Below are 15,258 nucleotides of genomic sequence, written 5' to 3'. Positions count from 1 at the left end.
GAAAGCTTCCCAGCAATCTTTCAAAACAGACTCAGAATGTCACACATGGTTGCATCCTCTGCTGCTCAGTGTGGTAACAAGAGTTCAGAGCCCTAATTCTTGCCATTATCCTGCAGGCAGGTCCAAGGCTTGCCTTCTGGAACTGCACTAGGTAAGTATTTTTAAGTGACTAAGAACGACCAAGAGTGAGAGTCACAGACTGCTCCTGCTTACAACTTTTCCTTTTAACTCCAGCCAGAAATAATGGCTGGTTTTGCTTTTCTCTCCTCAGAAAACTGCTGCTTCAAGAGTTAGCTTGACAGTGGCTTGTTTGTGTGCAATCACTTGCTCAAAGTGGCATATCAAGCCATTACTGTTATGGACATCAGGGATATAGATCATTACAAATAATCACACACTTTCTAGAGCATAATTTTCAGCAAAGTTCTTTCTAAAGACATCTATGGACTGCATGTTTAAAAGACTGCAGTTATTCCTTAACACAAATTTACATTTAGAAGCCAATTCAACACTGGGGACAACCGTAGGCATGAGCAAATCAGGTGGCTGCCTAGAGAAAGGCTGATGCATGGAACAAAACAGCCTTTCCCCCTGCCCAATCTTGCCAATATACCACAGCCCCAGACAGAGGCAGATGGATACTGCTGCAAGATGCAGGGTAGGGATAGCAGGCCAGCAAGCGGCCCCATGTGTTCAGAAGTGACAAACAGCACTCTCCAGCCTGCCACATCCCTCCAGTGCCCCAGCAGCTGCAGCAGTAACACAAGGCTGGCTTTCCAGAGCTCTGCCCCTGACCCAGTGTCCCAGCTCCAATCCATTCTCCTCCCCTAGCCACATGGGGAAGATGCCTGGCTTGACTAGACCCAGATCTTCATACTTAGAGTCACTTGCCATCCCAATACCTGGTCAACAGCTTTGCTGGCTCCAGCTTAACACTGAGACAGCGCAGGCTGAGAATAGCAAAGACTCCTTTCCTATACCTGGCTTCAACAGCATCCCTATAACTGCCAAGCTGAAGTTATTTTGTATGAATCTTCACAACAGTAAAATGAAGGTTCATCAGCATTTTCTAGGAAACAGAGCAATGTCAACAGTGGTCAAGATGGGCCATCTTTATACACAAAATAAGAGCCCTTATGAAGCAAACACCTAGGTCTTTGCAGGTTAAGCCAAGGAGGCTGGCTCCAGCTGATAATTATAGAATCATAGAACAGTTAGGGTTGGAAAGGACCTTAAGATCATCTAGTTCCAACCCCCCTGCCATGGGCAGGGACACCTCACGCTAAATCGTATCACCCAAGGCCTTGTCCAACCTGGTCTTGAACACTGCCAGGGATGGAGCATTCACAACCCCCCTGGGGAACCTATTCCAGTCCCTCACCACCCTAACAGGAAAGAATTTCCTCCTTATATCCAATCTAAACTTCCCCTGTTTAAGTTTTAACCCGTTACCCCTTGTCCTACCACTACAGTTCCTAATGAAGAGTCCCTCCCCAGCATCCCTATAGGCCCCCTTGAGCAATCCTGTACCTTCTCTGCACCAGATATAGGGAAACCCCTCCATACACACAGACATGCACACACACATGTAGCAGTGGGATATTTAGAAAACCAAAACACAAGAGAAACCCCACATATTAATTCAAAACAGGTTCACAAATTAATTCTCATGCCTTTCATGCAGTCCACCATGTTTGGAGAGTACTATCCCTGTCTTTCTCTAACAATATCCCAGTCATGGCAGAAGCGGATTGTTTGCCAAATCAGGCATATTTCAATACCTTAACACACAGTCCATGCACTAGTCATGTAGTAATATACAAGTCAGTTAAACAACACTGAAATTCCCTGTACTCCCAAGGAGTGACCCTGGACTGACCAACATCACTGAAGAAAGGTACTATGACACTGAATATTACAGAAGGAGGGGATGACTTCCAAACCTCTCCATTCTGAAGGGTTCCAGCCCCAACCCTAACTGGACAGGCAACATCGCCAAGGTATAGCAGCCCCCCAACTCAACAAGCTGCCTAAGTCCATCAGAACACAATAGACAGCAAGCATGCATATGACAAAGAAAGCTCATCTTAGATATAATCAGTCATGTGTATGAAATACTTTGCTTTATATAAAACATGATAAAACACCAATAACATCATAAAGAGGCAAATACCTTGTCCACATGTATGACTTGTATATGTATGAATGTACCGAAAGACATCCAAGAGGTCTGCACTGTTAAATTCCTTTGGTGCTACACATCTTTTCATTCTGCTCATCTTTTTATCAGTGACTCAGTCATACAGTCCTTAAGGACAGAAACGTCTATTGGTGGTGATGGGGAAAAGGAAGAGACATTTATCACAATGCATAACAAAGCAATACTCTGCCAATACTGCAGTCATTACTAAATCATTTTTCAAAACACTGGAAAAAATGTAAAGATCATCCCTTTTAATGCTACAAAGAACATATGCATTTCCATAAATCAGTCAATCAGCATTTACAGCACCAAATCCATAAAGACTGCAACAGCTGAAGTCTTATTTTGCTTAAGTGGTTTTCTCCTATTAGCAGAGATTATATCTTCCTCTTAAACAGAGAAACTCTAAATTACTCATTTTAAAAACCCTATTTTTCTCTGCCAGAATGCCATTCAAATCAAAATGTTTTTCACTAATTTTTTATTTTCCTGCTGGTTCAATTGCTGAATTATAATTTACTACAAGTGATAATTTTAATATCCATTCCTTAAATCAAACAGTTGAGGTGATGTTGAATTTTCTACACATAGCAATTTCACAAAGCATCCTGTAGGAGGAACACTCATTTGCCTTTGCACAATTGCTTCAGACAAAGCTTTCAGAAGAAACTGAAATTGCACAGATCAGTTTACATGGAGGGACACTCTCAGTGGGTAAACATCTGTCCTTCACCTTCTAAGTCCAGTAGGCCGCAAGGTTGTTTGAATGTACTGCTACAAACTAATTTTTGCTGATCCTGAAAAAAGTTCTTTGTGTAACCACTGAGTAATATTCTGAGCTTAAAACACAACATGCCAGTTTTCAGGCATTCTCCAGGGCAAAGTTACATTTTCAACATAGCCATTAAAGGCTTAATTCTGAAGCCACCCCTCATGTATATAAAAAGAATCATTCACTCGTCTAAGAGCTGCTGGTGCCTACGCAAATAGCAGGCTGAGTAACATCTGATGTTTGACTGCTGCTTCAGTACATGATATTGATGAGTAAGCTCTTGAGGAGACATCCACTGCAATAATCAATGTCATTCTTCAGTAGATACTTTTTCTGGGAAAATACAGTGCCATCTGATCTACTTATTCTAAGGAAGCTGTCACTTTGGGGCATTCTTCCATATTCAGGATTACAAACATTTCTTTTAAACTACCTAATTGCACCAACATCTGAACAATATTCAGGTAGGCTACCCATCAGGCAAGCCATTGTAAAGTTATATTCACAAAAATAAGAAGGGAGCTGTAAGTCCTTTTCAACACTAGCTTCAAAAAGGTACTGCTGGATACCATATGTATCACAGCAAAAGAAACTAGAAAATATCCATTAATTCTGCCCAGCCACCACTCAGTGACATAGTGCACTTAACTCATCTTCCAGTTCTTGGAGACTGTTTGGGTTCTTTTTTCTGAGTCATGCTTCTATCCTGTTAAGTTATGCACTCACTTGAGTCCAAGGTATGCACACATAGCAGAGGGCAGGATCTAACCACTTGTTCTGTGATGCCACCCCCTCCTAGCATTCAGAAAAAGGCCTCTACAAGCTAAACCACTTTATAAATCCTAGAAGTATTGAAGATGTTTTCACCACTTTTTATCTTCCCCTTACGCATTGCCACACACAAAAAAAAAAAAAAAACACAAACAGTTTGTTGGGAAAAAAAAACAAACAAAATATAGCAAAAAAAAAAAAAAAAAACAAACAACAACAACAACAAAAAAAACACAAAAAAAACCCCACACCTCCCCCACACAATAAAATGCAACAAACCTCCATCACCTCTAGAGAAATTACATGAGCCATCAAAACAGACAGATATGTAAATACTATTTGACATTCTCTTTTGTGTGGCACCGTACAGGCGCAGCTTTTTGAGAAAGTAAACTGATATGGGACTCCCAAGACTGTCAATGACTTACTGCTATTGGCGTGCTAAATTATGCTCATCACCTTCTTGGCTGCACTCACCTTTGCTTTATCACTTTAAATCAGTAAATCAAATACATTTTCAGAAGCTACATAGAAATCAAGTCTAGTAACCCATCTCTCTTGCATTTTAACCTATATCAATCAAATGGGTGCTTCCAGCCCTCTGCACAAGAGTGTAACAGAAACTGTCCAGCTGCTCTGTCTCAGAGGAATTACGACCATTTGATCATACTGTGGGCAGTAAGGAGTATATGCTCCGGCAGAAGGGAAAACTCTTTTCAGTTAATTTAAACCCCACAAGGACAGTTTAAACAGTGTAACTGTGATGCCAACATTTAAATACTGGAAATTTACTCCAGAGTAAGAGGTACAACCAACCACCGGCATCTATGAAGGTGCCAAAAAAGAAAAAACTCTGCGCCAGATTCTGACTTGCACTGAACCACAACTTCTTGTACCCCTTTAACACTGTTTTAGTTAGAATACAACCAAGCTGAATATTTTCCTTTGAAGCAGCACATTATAGATATCAGTATGAAATACCATGTATGTGGAATTACGCTACATGATGAAAATGCAAAACTCTAATTGAGTACAACTGAAAGAGCCTTACCCTAAAATTGAAATGCTCTACAGAATAAACGGACCGCGCTTCTGATCAAGCACTAACTGTGTGTATGAGTAGACAAGATTAAGAACTGTTGAAGGGAAGAAAAAAACCCAGCATATATATGTTTTCATAACGCATGGGATAAGTTCTTACATGTTGCCAAAACAGAATCCATAGAAAATGCAGAATTAAAGATTGCTATTTATGATAGCAAATTGCCACAGCACTCAATACCTAGCTAGGTACAGCGCTTCACAAATGTATGATCTGAGGGTAGTTTTAAATTAGAACTAAGGTAGTTTAAACACAGTTCTAAGTGGAAGAATAATATATATTTTCTATATGTTTCCTTATTTCTACTAAGTTACACAGGTATATTTGAAACCAGAGTATAAATATACAGCCTACATATAATACACACACACACATCTTTTAATATCAATTTTTTTTAAATGCACAACAGTTAGTGAGCAGCACTCTCTCTTACACTGCAAAACACTCAGCACTACAACTGACTGACAGATTCAGAATATATGGTTCTACAGAGTCAAGGAACAAGGTTAAAAAGACATCATAACACAACAGGGTAAAAGAACCTGTAAACTGCAGCTGCAGTCAAACTAACCCGTGTGGCATGCTGCTCAAGTAGTTTTGATTTTCATTGTGTCCCAAACCACAAGCCATGAATATATTATGTTTAGAGAACAGTTTGAGGCATCTTGGCAAAGAAATCGCAAGGCTGACTGCACTAAAACAATGCAATTGTTAAACTTTACCATCAACGTAATTAGAAGCAAGCAAAGCAGCAAGCAAAAAAGCATTTTACCTTTTTAAGGAAAAGTTTCTGTAATTTCTTGTGAGGCAGCTTTATCATCTTTTTTCAGCATTCAGGGTATGGGTCAGATGCTGCAAGCACTTGAGCCATTCTGCAGGGCTTTGACACCTTTCGTCTTCTCTATTAACTCGCTGCAGCCAGCTTAGCTCAGTGCGTCACCAGCCCAGCCCAGCAACAGATTAAAAGGCAAGAGCTAGGCTGGATCTCATCTTTGACTCAAACAAGGAAGCTATATACAGACACTCCAGCCTCAGCCAAAGCTTACAGCTGTGTTGTCAGCATGAGGAGGAAGAGAGGTCTGCATCTTTCCCTAGAAAATCGGCAAAGTTAAAAGAGGTGTCTATCCAGAGGCAAGAATTAACAGGAGGATGAAAGAGGTACCGAGATGCTCAGTATCTTGCCGATTCTTTCAAATCCCATGCTACAGAGGAAACTTATTCAATGTTCAGGACTCTGAAACCTACCCAGCAATGCCTGCTGAGTACAGTTTGCCACCACACACCTGTTAATTGTGCACACTGTACATGAGTCAGCCGAGCGCAGGAAAGAGCCAATCATTTATGTTTTCTATAAATCACTTGGAGACTTGCTTACTTTGAACAGCTTTTAGTAAAATCTCTATGAAGAAAGAGATTACACACAGAGATATTATATACAGATACACACAGAGGTATTTATAGAGTGAGCCAATGAAGATTTTGATTCAATACCATTGGAAACAGAGATCATGGGCACTGCTGCCTTCCCTTTGGGAATCTGCAAGCAACATTCAGCTCCATATTTGGAAGAACAAGGCTCAGCAGCACAACAGTGATGCTGCATCTCCTGGGCCACCCATGTCCTAAACCAGCAAGGTGCTGTAGGACAACCTGATCTGAAACGGTGTTGCTCATTCCCAGTTATGCCAGTGGGATAATCACTATATTTAAGAATGAAGCACACACTAAAAGCAGCTAGTATAATCTATTTAAAAGTCATTACATGATCAAGCTACCACCCTGATCATTACTATTGTGCTCGAAGAGTCAGCATGTGTGAGGCTACACAAAAATGTACTATGAGGGGAATTTCTTCAAAACAGTCACTCCCAATTCTCCATCCCTTGTTTTTATACCATAAATATTTCACAGTAGCTGCAGCTAAGAAAACCCCACCCTCAATTCTGTAGTTGTAGTCTGTCTCTACCTGTATCTTGTTTCTGCCATTTGCATCATTCCCTTACCACAAGAACTTCGGTTTCTCCTCTGCTTTCTTGCTGTCCCATTCTTCAGGATCCCAAGTAACACACTCTCAAAAGATACTGCAAGGTTCCACTCCTATGGAGGCACATGTACTTAGCCTCCAACAAGTGTCAAGGCCTGGAGTGAGCTAAGGAAACCAGAGGTTTGAATTTAAGCACACACTTAACTGCAAGGGTTTGTATTCACAGCACAGACAAACATGACAGGCAATTCACAGCTGCAGGAAAATGCAGAACCAAACTCTGAGAACTGATGCCGCTATGCACCCATGAGGAAGTCCAAGTCCTACTGAAAAAGCACACTGACAATGCCACAGAACAGAAGTGTAAGTTGTGCCAAAGTATTGGTCATGAGAAAAGGTGGCTCAGGACAGCCACTGAGATAAACCAACAGTTGAAGACAAGCACTAGACCTGGTGAAATCATTCAGAAAATATTCTTGCTATCAGGTGTTCAGTCTGATGGTGAAGAAGAGCAGACAAGTTTTCTGAGAAACATCCTATCAGGACAACATCAAGATGATGCCAAGCCTTATTTCAAGAAATGGTTTCAAAACTGGCAACTGGGGAACACAAGCAGTGGGACAGGCTGTTTCGTTGGTGTGTTATATGCTTGCAGCCTCTGGGTACAATTTTGATAAAAAACATTTTCTAAGTTTCACTGTGCAAGATGGACAAGAATCCAAGATACCTATAAAAACAAGATTGTGAAAACGCCATAAAAGCCACCAGCAAGCATACAGCAGGAACATAAATTGCAACCCTATTATACATCTTGGTAGTTTCTGTTATAAAAGGTTATATTCGATCAAGAAGCTCGGATTGCAGAAAAAACTTTTCTCTCCCCTCCCACTCCTCAAAAGGCTAGAGGTATGAGACATCTTTCTCCTTTCTTGTCCTGATACGCCAACTCCAAGAGCCACCTTGAGGAAGAGAAACAAGGAAGCAGAACACAGTGGATATTGCCTGTTTTTTAGATCGCACTAAATACATGGTAGCAAACCAAAAGCCTTGACTTTGGAAAACAGAGCTCCATGCCCCTTCCAAAATAACCAGTGCCAAAATCCAACAGTTTGGCCTTGGAAGTCCCACTACAGGCAGCAGCCTTTGCATGCTTCCCCCCCTTACTCTTATTAGTGAACATCACTCTATGGCAGACCTTGCTCAAGCTCTCAGAACAGTTCACATGTACTATGCCCTCCCTTCACACCTCCCCAAACACCCAACAGAGGCACCTTCCTGAGGAAATAATACCAAGGGCTACTGCAATAAAAGCGAGGAAATAAGCTTCTGCATAGAACCTGATTTGTCTCCCTGCAGCCCCAAGTTACCCTTCCAGACACTGAATCAAGAAGTGTCCACACCACCTTTATACCAGATACAGAAGAATACCTGTTCAATTAAAACAAGAAAGAGCCATTGTCACACCACAGTTGGAAAAGTTCTAGATGCAGAGGTACTCTAAATAAGGATGACTTCGTAAGAAAGAGTGAAGCTTACTTTATGACTTGAAACTTGTTATACCCCAAATCTTGAGGAGTCTTACAGCTAAGGTTTTAAGGGATTCACTCCATATTCTGCTGTGACTTTGGACACTGTGATCAAGGTTTGATACAGACTTTTCTTTCACTTCTTTCAGTTTTGAGAGTAAAATACCTCCATGTACTTTCCCTAAATGTGTATTATAAATGCAAACCACCTTCAAGGTTATTTCTGTTTTCAAGACTTTTTAAGCAACATCAGTACACAGCAGCTGTTAAAAGATGCTTAGTTTAGCCATTTGCAAATCTTTCCAACAGCCAAGAGCTTTTTCAGGAGATTTCATGCAAACTCATAATAACTCAGGCTGAGTAAATCCAAGAGAGTAATCCAGGTGATTAAGTTGGTATGAGAATGGATAAGCTTTTATACCATATCCTGTCCTTATTACAATAATCAGTGCAAAGATGAATTCACATTGTGGGTAATCCCTTAGCACGGTGAACCAGGAAAGCCTGTTGTGCAAAGTGAACGCCTTAGGTTCAGACTTATATCCTACCATACATTTCAAGTGCTCTAACAAACAGATTCAACATCTTTGGTTTTAGATTGTTTTTTTTGTTTGTTTTTTTTAACAGTCTAACAATTCTAAGACTACAGATGATCTGAAAGCACACATTTTCAGAGTTACAAAACCTGCTTATTATACCAGTGACCCTTAATGCCTTGCTCATAGCTATTCAGGATACAGAGAGTAATACATGGCTTCAACCAGATACTTCAGAGATAAACTGAGAAACACACAACTGGAAATGTCACATCTTCCCTTTACAATAAAACACATACTTAGTTCTATTTTCTTAGTTTATTAGCATTCATTTGAATCTGCCTGCATTTTTATTTTACTCATGATTCTTGCACATTTTAGACTTACACACAGGAAAGAAGAGTTTAAAATTGCCTCAAATGTGTTGATCTTCACTTCTCTACACAAAAACAGAAAACACAAACCAAGAAAGATATCTCATTTGCTTCACCTTTAACTAAAGGTTTAATATATAACTAAAATATAAAGAGGTTTAATATTCTTACAATCTCCTCATCTAAGTTTCTTTTCATTCCTCTAATAATTTTCCACTGAACATTTCATTTCAATGGCTGTTTTACTGCTTTGTTCAAGATGAAATGACTGGATCTGAATAGAGCTCCAAATAAAAAAGTCAGCACAGTGTCACAGCTCTGCTGTTACAGCCTATTCATTTCCTCCTGCTGTGGTACCTCCTGTACACTTCACAAGTAGGAAGAGGGCTGATGCTCAAAAGCCTGTATTCTGCACCTCACACAGGTACGCACAGTGGCACAAGAGTTCGCACAAGGCTGTACCTGCATACTGATAAGTGTTTTGAAAGAGATTTCTAGGAATAGCAATACTGAGGATTCCTTTGGAAATCTTTCTATTCACCTCCAGTGCTTTTTTATCCCTTGAATAAATAACCTGTTATTCTTCTATTGTGATATTATGTGGATGTACTAAAAATATGATATTATATTCTGCATTCACAAGGATAAAACGGAAGTTCTTTGCTCATAGGTAAAAAGAAAAAAAAGACAACTTTCCCATTGCCTTTATCATCGTCTCATCTCAGGTAAGGTAATTGTAATTATACTGTTATGATTCCGGTAATTCCAGCAATGGATCATAACCTAGAGTAAAACCATACCAAATAAAGTCACCTGAAAACAATGCACAAGGGGATTAATGCTTGGAAAATTCACAGCTTCTCCTAGGTATTTCATCTTTCAGGAGTGGTGGGGGATTCAGATTTTTAAGAGCAATGAGGCAGAAGAAACACTATCAGTACTGGATTATTCCGAAGTTGTATTTACAACACACAGTTAAACTGATATCAGAAAAAGCAATAAAATAAGCTGCAGTTTGATTTAGGCAATTGCAAGATCCATTTTATCAAGGACTGTATTTGCACTTACAGCAAAACCCAGTAGCCTTCAGCTAAATTTGTTTTCAGATATCCAACTAATTTGTACAGAATTTTGCACTGTTTACGCCATTTAAAAGTTCTGTATGGACAAGTACGTGAAGTGCCACCATTAAGACTTAACAAGTTTGCTCTGTAATGCAAGAGACCAGTTCATCTATGGTCATGATGTTGCAGAGGAATTTTGCCCCTCTCAAATGCTTATCTGCAAAGTTAAGAAGAAATGTGGAAACAGGCTTTTGAATTCTGTATTAATTAATAGCAAACATGCATTAAGTTTGGATGGAGGGAACAAGAGAACCGTCTGTACAGTATTTATTTAACCAAGTTGTAGGATGCTTTACTGGAAAGATTATTAGCAGAACTATCATCTTTTTGATTCAAATGACAGTGTATGTGTTTGGGCTGAGGTCACTCGAATTCAGCAAGACCCAAAATAAGCCTCCAGTAGCTCAGTGAAATACACCATACCTTAGAGGGAAGTATTATACCAGGACAGTACAACCCAGGGTTAAAGAAGGAAAGATCACATACTGTGGGGCATACTGATGCCAGAACTAGAGGAGGCTTGCATCTTAAATAACAAAGGAAGCCCACACTGGAGACCTGTGCTTTTTAGGGTCTTCTGAAACAAATTTTAACCTGTAGAGTCCCTCCATTTGTTGATTTCACAAATAGTTGCACATGAAGAATACTTGCAGCCAATTTGGGTTGAAAGAAGAAATTCTGGCAAAAACTTTGTAATTTTCCGAGTTAAGATTGGAAGAAACAACTGTGATAATCTACTATAACAATTCTTGTCTAACATTGGCCGTGAACTTTTGCCCACTTGTGCCTATCTGAAGCCAAATAGCTGAGGTTTGGCTAAAGCCTATTTTTGGGGAAGGAATTCAGTTCTGACTTGAGAGCTTCAAGAGAAGGACAAGCTCACTTCCCAGCTGTGGTTTGTCTCAGTGATTAGTCACCCACACTTCTAAACCTGCCAGTAGTTTCTAGCTTTGTTCTCAGCTACCAGAACTGGTGAAAGGGTGCAGGCTTAAGCTTCCAATTACATCTTCTCACACTAGCCCTGTGACTGCCAACATTTCCCACCTGCTGGCAAGCGTGACCCACTAAACTGCATGTACTAGTTTCAGACCAGCTCTTATTAAAAAAGTTTAAATTGGTATTCAAAGAAACTAAAAGAAAACCCCACCCTAAAAGTCACTGAAGAGCCCCTTAAGTTCTCTCAGAATGATTCCTTAACTGATAAAAATCCTTTTTCCAAACAAGACAGACCTCTACTGCTGGATAAAGTTACTGCAGGCTTAATACAAGCTTACTCATTTTTTCCGGAGTAACTCCATTGCTCTAGTTATAGGTTATAGCTATGCGCTACAACTCAAGATTCCTGTTGCAGCATAGTGGCACAGTACCTCTGAGGTGGCTTGTTGGCAGAGGTCACCATGCACAAGGAGATGAGGTGAAGAGTCTTTCCCCGCTAATGCATTTCTTTCCAAGGGGACATCTCATGGCAACAAACATGCTCAGAACCTCATGATGAGCTACCCTTCATGGCACTGCTGTTGCTGCAGATTTAAGCAAGAGGCTTAAAAGATAAAATAGCTAAAACTAAGAAATTTGAAAAGGGTAATATGAATGTGTATAATAAAAATATCAAGGTGTCTCACTGCAGCCCTGCTTTGCATTGACCTGAACTGACCTCTATGACACTGGGACTAATATGTGTCACCTACTCAAGCACAGCATCCCAAATTGCATTCCAACCCTATCAAAGGAAAACTGACAACTGCACCCAAGCTACCTAGTGCCAGTCTCCCTGTCAGATCCCTGCACTGCATCACAGTTAATGTGGTCTGCAACACTGCTGCAGCCCTGTGATGACGTTCTCAGTCCCGTGCAAGAATCGATAAAGTGGTTGTTTATCTAGTTAAGAAAAAACTAGCACTTCCCTTGCACCTTCATAGAAGGCTGCGATTTAAGAAGAAACAGAGACTGAATCCTTCCTCACTCTTTAAAACTAGAACAGTGGGATAAAGGAGGCCAAACCCCCATTCTTCAAATCATTCAGGCTGGAAGCAGTCTCCAGAAGCTCAGGCTCAAAGCAGAAGCCACTCCCCAGGTTAGAATGGATTGGGACTCTGTGGTAGAAAGGGGCTAATTACAGGTTGTGATTTGTTTTGGGTGCAGGATTGGAGGTGAGGGGAAGGTGCTTCTTTTAATACATGGCTAGGGTATGGCTGTGGAGAGAACTAAGATAAAGTCCCGCTAAAATAAAGTATATATTATATATATATAACTATTATTCTGATTCTCTAAGAATCACTGATTCTTACCTGCAACAAACTTGTACCATATCCAGTTTATTAGAGTATAAGGATACAAGACACATCACAAAGTAGTTTAAAACAGAGATATACAAAATGTATCTGGAAGCTCTGCAATAGCTTAACTTCAAGACTAGAAATACTTAATTACCATGGTTAAGTTTCACCCTGCTTCTGGGGTTCATTTCAACTCCGCAAGATCTGCTTTCTTTCCCTTCAAGAAGATAAGGCACTCAGTTACCACTAAGAGGCATTGTATTGCATTAGTCCCAGTAATACAAGCATCATTATCGATGCCCAAAGTGATAGTAATACAACTGACATAGTTCCATCTTTAGCAAATATGGTGAATGTCTGTCTTGATATAAATTCAGAAGTAGGTCTTTGACATAAAGCAAATACGAACTCAGCCAGCTAGGGAAGAGTCACTACAGGTAACAAAGGACCACACTTGTCAAAGTATCAGGTAACTGAGGTTGCACTGCTCACTACAGAAACAGTGCTGATAGGAAAAGATGAGTGAGGCGCATGAGTGGGCTGACATATGAACTGGTAACTTATTAAATATCAAAAGCTTTGCAACATCCTGATTTTAAAGTAAGTTTTGCTGAACCTGCACTAGATGTCAGTCTCATCCGCTGCACAACAGGGCTCAGCCAGCCCAGGAACACGCTGAAAATTCATATTTCAGACCACTGCACTGTGCTTTCCTCCCAAACAAATAAGACTCGCATGTGCAAAGCACTCAATTAACAAGAATTGAATCTGCGTTTTGTTTTCACAGACAAAAATTACAGAAACATGTTTTGTCTTTAAATGTATTCTCTCTTAAAGCTGAGATAGTTTTTAACCTTTCTTTGATCTAGGTACAGAACTAACAAGTCAACATGTAGCTGCAATGAGTGCTATCAAGTTTCTGCAGGGAAACAAGCACAGAAGTCCATCACTACATTTTATTTTTGGGAACATAAGATTTCCAAGAAAGAAAGGCAAGTCAAAATTCTCCTGCAAGAAGTAGAACTAATGCAGCCCATTTCTCAACAGATTTATGCCCATTTTCCCTTGGAGTCCTTTCTTTCTCTTGCCTTTTTGGAAAGAGACATAGCATCCTAGCCTGCTCATATCATTGATTTGCATGTAATTAATGCCTTGTGGCTAAGTACAAATCTGTTTTTCCCTTTCAATAGGGCACTGCTTTGAATCTTATTGCTGTTCATCTGTCAACTTCAACAAAACCTTGGAGAAGAGAGATCTAAATGCCTACCCTTCTTTCAAGTGTGACTGAAGCTGGCCACAATATTGAAGAGTTATTACGGGGGATGTACCATCAGTGTGACTTTAAATATTACAGGCTGAAGATCTAATCAAGTCTATCAACCCTGGAATCCTTCGACAACAAACTGCTGCACAATTGCTTGCTTACAGGTCACGCAGTCTCAGAGTGTGGGAGTTTTCAGTAAAATCCTTTAAAATCAGACTTATGTTTGCCCCCATGGCAACAGCCTGCAGGCACATCCAAACTGCAGTTTGATGTGACTGCTGTTTATTTGCTAGCTCCAGCCTAGCTAGCTCAAGAAAGTAAACCAATACAACCAAAGAAGCAAGGGTTAGGGTCTTCAGACACTGAGTACAGACTCATTAGCTAAAGCTCATGCTACCAGCCCTTAGCTACTGCTGGTACTGAATGTTTCTATCCCACAACTGCAGAAAGACCACAAGCAGCTACAGAACAGTACCTGGTAAGAAGCATACATCATGTTATCTGGTATTTCAGTGTGGTTTTTACAAGAATATAATGTATCGGGATAAGAGACAAAGTATACATTGTGCTTCTGCCCCATTTATGTTACAATAACTTGCCACATGCAGCATGCAGACAGACTTGGATGTCCAGGTCAGCAGTTACCTGACTCTCCCATAAGCAGCGCATCAGACTCACTCTTCCTAGCCTCGTAGGGACAATACTTTTCCCCAGATCAAAAAAAACTCATTGTTCTTCAAATCTGCATGTAAAACCTTGGGTCCTAAGCCAGGCCTCTTCTTCCTAAGGAGAACAGCTGTCTCTGTCCCCTGTATGTGTGCTGCAGCACACATACAGCCTTCAATCATTAACTTTCTAATGAAGTCAGCTAATCAAGCTCAGAAACAGTCCCCAGGACAGATACTGAAAGGCTGAAGGGTTTTACTGATGATGAAACCATAAACAAGGAAACTTCTCTACAAAAAGCTATACACTCCCAACTCCCATAAGCAAGACTTCCATCGTTTCACATCTTCCTTAAACTCTAGATTCGTTAGATCAGGTTAAGGGATCTAGTTTTCATTACACCATAAGACCTAGCTTTCATTATATTTTCCCAAACCTTTTAACTTGTTTGGCTGTGAAAAACCTAACAAAAAAAAAAGAAATTTAATATTACATGATCTCACTTTTCCTTGCCTTTTACAGAGAGATTAAAGGCAGTTTTAGTAATGCAAGTAAGTGACCATAAAATCAAGTGACCAAGATCAGTATGTTTGGCCATTTCCTGATGCCTAATAACTGCAGAAGAAATAGTAGCCAAGAGAAACCGTGCAGGAAAAGCTA

General features: G+C 40.2%; 1 protein-coding gene across 3 annotated transcripts in view; it reads right to left on the bottom strand.

The window, feature by feature from the left end:
• RPS6KA2 (ribosomal protein S6 kinase A2) overlaps nucleotides 1-15,258 on the bottom strand; it is a 296,264-nt gene that overhangs the window by 249,487 nt on the left and 31,519 nt on the right. The window contains exon 1 of one of the 3 annotated variants that reach the window (XM_061471389.1): nucleotides 5,621-5,904. The exons of the other annotated variants lie outside the window; for them this stretch is intronic. Within the exon in view, the coding sequence (XP_061327373.1) occupies nucleotides 5,621-5,668 (48 nt within the window). The 5' untranslated portion in view covers nucleotides 5,669-5,904. Of the gene's footprint in view, nucleotides 1-5,620; nucleotides 5,905-15,258 lie in introns of those variants that run through there. 3 annotated transcript variants of the gene reach the window in all.

Source organism: Pezoporus flaviventris, unplaced genomic scaffold (genome assembly GCF_033815535.1).
Source record: "Pezoporus flaviventris isolate CSIRO_AGI_PZ_B2104156 unplaced genomic scaffold, CSIRO_AGI_Pfla_v1 ptg000066l, whole genome shotgun sequence".
In the NCBI taxonomy this organism is placed as follows: Eukaryota; Metazoa; Chordata; class Aves; order Psittaciformes; family Psittacidae; genus Pezoporus; species Pezoporus flaviventris.
This window is presented reverse-complemented; position numbering and strand designations above follow the sequence as displayed.